This window comes from Cryptomeria japonica, chromosome 6, assembly GCF_030272615.1.
Source record: "Cryptomeria japonica chromosome 6, Sugi_1.0, whole genome shotgun sequence".
Classification (NCBI taxonomy): domain Eukaryota; kingdom Viridiplantae; phylum Streptophyta; class Pinopsida; order Cupressales; family Cupressaceae; genus Cryptomeria; species Cryptomeria japonica.
In genome coordinates, this window is record NC_081410.1 from 511,762,146 (window position 1) to 511,766,518 (window position 4,373).

The 4,373-nt window shown below is 38.1% G+C and overlaps 1 protein-coding gene across 1 annotated transcript; it reads right to left on the reverse strand.

Annotated features, from left to right (window-relative positions):
- Positions 1-1,231: 1,231 nt before the first annotated feature.
- On the reverse strand, positions 1,232-2,787 carry LOC131052827 (cytochrome P450 750A1-like). Its single transcript, XM_057987452.2, has 2 exons — positions 1,945-2,787; positions 1,232-1,843 (listed from the first exon to the last, which is right to left on the reverse strand). The coding sequence occupies exons 1-2, from the start codon at positions 2,785-2,787 to the stop codon at positions 1,232-1,234; spliced, it is 1,455 nt and encodes a 484-aa protein (XP_057843435.2).
- Between the last annotated feature and the right edge of the window lie 1,586 nt (positions 2,788-4,373).

A 4,373-nucleotide genomic window follows, 5' to 3' on the forward strand; every position in this document is an offset into this window, starting at 1 on the left:
GGTCCATTTATACAACTACAAATGTAGCAAGAAAATGATTAATGTAAATAAAAATGGCTAAAACATAGTCCTGGTAAAATTATACCTTATAATAGAAATGTCATGCACCATTAGATTCAATATAAACTATTAATGGAATCACAAAAACTCCAAAAAAAAAGGAAAATAAAAAAAAACACTTTTCATTTTGTTAGTGAAGTTGAAGGAAATGGCTATCTATCCCTTACAATGTACCAGACATTCATTATAATTTATTTACAATGTATAAAGAGCATTGATGTCTTGATGCATCCTAAAGATTGGATAGCCATTTTCAAAGTTGAATGGCTCATATAAAACCCTCTAGAAAACATGTAATGTTAAAGATACACTATCTTTAACAAAGGAAGATAGAATATAACAGCTTAATATTCAACTTTAAATTAAAAAAATAGTAATACATAAATCCAATATAACAATTACAAGTCCCCGCTTGATTCTTCTTTGAAAGTCCCTAATGATAGTGTTGCTTGGATGGTTGTTTGTCGTAGGAGGAAAGGAAAATCTAACCTCCTTTCCCAAGACCCCCTGGTCAAGTTCCGGGTTTTTCTCCCCCCTCTTGATTTGGGCTGAGTTGTTGATGGTTTGACAGGTCAGTTTGACCTATCCGGCTTTGTTCTTTTGGGATTTGCTCCCCTGCTTGATCTTTTTAATTTGATAGCCTTTGACTTTGTAAAGAGTCGGCGCCCTCTTTAACGCTGCTTTTTTAATAAAAACAATTACAAAATTAACATTTTAAAACAATTAAAACTTAATAAATCTTATATTTGCTCCAAAACATAATCTCTATGGTATCTAAAAAGCCCTTACCAATATTCATTTTGGCGAACTAAACTATAATTCAAACTTAATTAATCTTATTAATTGCTCCAACACATGATACCCTACGGATGGCCTACGGTATCGATAAAGCCTTTATCAATATTTATTTTGGCGAACAGAACTATTTTGCGCTAACCACTTTCCTCTTGACAGACATTGTTTACTTCATATTTAATATAAACGAAGTTGTTGTATAACAATTCCATATATCGAATATGTCAAAGCAGCTGTCGACTGGGTGATGCACATGAACTAATTAGTTAAGACAATGGGAAAAACTTACAAAATGCTTTGCAGAGTGTAAGACGAATCTTATAATAGTATTATATATGTAATAGCCATCGCAAAAGACACACATGGGAAAACACTCTTAAATAGGATATTCAGCTGGGAGCCTCCACGAAGGGCGGACAAACAGCGGAGTTTTTCTGGGAACAGTTAATCCAAACTCTTCCGCCATATCTACCTCGCCCTCCACAGTCCAGTCAAAGCAGTGAAGAAGCTGAGCAAGTGCCAACTCAAGAACAGATAGACCCATGGAAATCCCAGGGCATCCTCTTCTTCCTGTTCCGAATGGCAACAAATCGAAATCCTGACCTCTCACATCCTTATTACACCCTATGAACCGCTCGGGCTCAAACTGATGAGCATCTTTCCAAACGTTTTTATCCCTCCCCATCGCCCAAACATTCACAAACAGCCGTGTCTTTGGCGGAACGAAATATCCTCCAACGTTGCAGCCTTCCATCGACTCGTGCGGAATGAGCAGAGGGAACGGCGGATGAAGTCGAAATGTCTCCTTAACAACGCATCGCAAGTAGTCGAAGCTCATGACGTCACTCTCCCTTACTCTGCGATCTCTGCCCACTGCAGATTCGATCTCTTTTTGTGCTCGAGCGAGCGTTGCAGGATTCCTCAGCAATTCACTCATCGCCCATTCTACTGTTGTCGACGATTTTTCGATTCCCGGAGCTACCATGTCCTGCACAATTTTGTTTATCTTCTTGAGTAAAAATACACTTCAGATGGTGACATTGGTAAACAGAATAGCATATTTACAAGCAGATCCAATTGTAAACTTACCAGTATAATTGCTTTGATGTTGACCCGTGAGATTGTTTGGCTATCCGCCTCCGCCATGTCGAGCATCGCGTCTACCATGTCCTTAACATGATCTTTTTCCTTGGGATTTCCTTTTCCTAATCTACGATGAATGTGCTCATCGATTAATTTCTCAGCAAATCCATCGAATATTTTGTGAACGGCCATGCGACGACGGATTCCTTGCATGTCGAGCCAGTCCAGAGAAGGAATGACATCACCCACGCAAAATGCTCCTAATCTACGATGAATGTGCTCATCGATTAATTTCTCAGCAAATCCATCGAATATTTTGTGAACGGCCTGCATGCGACGACGGATTCCTTGCATGTCGAGCCAGTCCAGAGAAGAAATGACATCACCCACGCAAAATGCACCGGCCACACTAAACATCTCGTCAACCATTTCCTTGAAGCCAAGCCCTCCTCTCAAGTCGTTGTCCGAATACGTCCTGCTGGCAAACATTCTGCAGGTAATATTTCGAGTTAGTGAGGAGAGACTCCTCTTCAAATCCACACAGTGCGTACCACGCCCGCTTTCCTGCCAGATGGAGGCGATCATGGCAGACACTTCTTCCTCTCTAACAAATCTGAAAGAGTCGATTCTCTTCCCTGTGAGCAACTCCACCGTCAACAGCTTTCTCATCTGCCTCCAGTACCCTCCATAGGGGCCGTAAGCCACGTCTTTATGATCATAGCATATGTATTTCCCCACCGCACAGTTTGGTCTGTTTGCGAAGACCAAATCATGCGTTTTGAGGAATTCTTTTGCCAGGGCAGGAGAAGACACTACAACAGTGGGGACGGAGCCCAAACGGAGAAACATAATGGATCCGTATTCCCTTGACAGCTTGGTAAGAGACTGATGAGGAAGGTTTCCCAAGAGATGGAGACTCCCTATGACAGGCCATGGACGTGGTCCTGGAGGCAATTTCAATTTGGTGCCATCCCTCCTCAGCTTATAGACGAAGCAGTAGAGGAGAAAGATGACCCCAAATCCTATGGTGATGACCTCCTTCAGAGAGCAAGTGAGGGATTCCATGCTATGAGAAAAGGGAAAAATGAGAGTCTCCAATCAATGGAATCCCGCAAACCAAGCCTTTTAATATAGGTGCGCAGGTTTACCCTGAGTTGTATGCCCTGCAACTTCCAACCCAATCAACGTTTCCTTTATGGCCACGGCATGATGTTGCGGGATGATTCATTCGTTTGTCTTTTCAGTTTAAATTATTCAAATGATACTTATTTTCAGATCGGATCAAGATCATCTTCGCATTATTTAAATGATATAACATCAATGCCAATAAATGATATAACAATATTTATTTTTAGATCACATCACGTTTGTATTATTTATATGGTATAATACTAAAGGTTCAGGAATCACAGCTAACCTTACATATTTCGAGTGAGACGAGGAATTTCCCACAAGCATGCCTGTCAATTTAAAATTTATTTGTCGGTTTAATATTCTTATTAAATTTCATTGTCATTAAATAAATAAAATAAACTTCTTTTTAATAATATGTATAATTTTGTACAACCTAAATTGGCCTAGTGGTGGAGAACTTGTGCTCTTGAAATGGAGGTCACAAGTTCATATCAAACAAAGGGGGTAGGGTATGTACATCTTATCGGCTTCGGCCCATTACCTATCAAAAAACAAAAAAAATAATGTGCATAACTTTTTTAATTTGATTATATAACATTTTTCAGCATCTATTTCATTTTGAGTCAATATGTTTAGTGGAACATAAAAAGTAAATGATGTTGAAAAGTCATAAAATCAAATCTAAAAAATTATATAGATTGATTGTTGATTCTAAATTCTTATCAATCGTCATTGTCATTATATAAATAAAAGTACACATTTTTAACAATGTGCATAGATTTCTGTATTTTATTGTGTAACCTTTTTTATCACCATGGCCAAGAAATGACTACTAACCTTCAAATATTTTAGTGAGACTTGAAATTTTAGAAAAGCATGCTTGTCAATTGATAAATTCATTGTTGGTTGTAAATTCTTATATTTGTCATTATATATATGCAAACTTAACCTTTTCAACAATGTGAATAGATTTCTAGATGTGACAATATAACCTTTTTTAACACTAGGACAAAAAAAGACAACTAACCATAGGTATTTTGAGTGAGGCTTAGAATTTAACATAAAAATCCCTATCCATAAAAAAAAGCATGGCTATTCTGAGTGAGGCTTAGAATTTCAAAAAACTGTCCAATTTCTCGTGTTATTATGAACATTTGTTCTTGGGAAGACATGCAAGCTCAATACCAACTCATCCATTTAGATCAACAAACCTTTGATTTGGTCATGTCAGCTCTACCTTTGAATATGCTACACAAGTTGATTATTCATTCTATGAAACCATGGTGGAAGGATTGGCAATG

Excerpts from the sequence above, each read along its gene's own strand:
- LOC131052827 (XM_057987452.2), bottom strand. The coding sequence starts at position 2,787 with ATGTTTCTCCGTTTGGGCTCCGTCCCCACTGTTGTAGTGTCTTCTCCT. Across the intron at positions 1,844-1,944 it reads ACATCAAAGCAATTATACTG|GACATGGTAGCTCCGGGAAT; the intron begins GTAAGTTTACAA and ends AAAATTGTGCAG.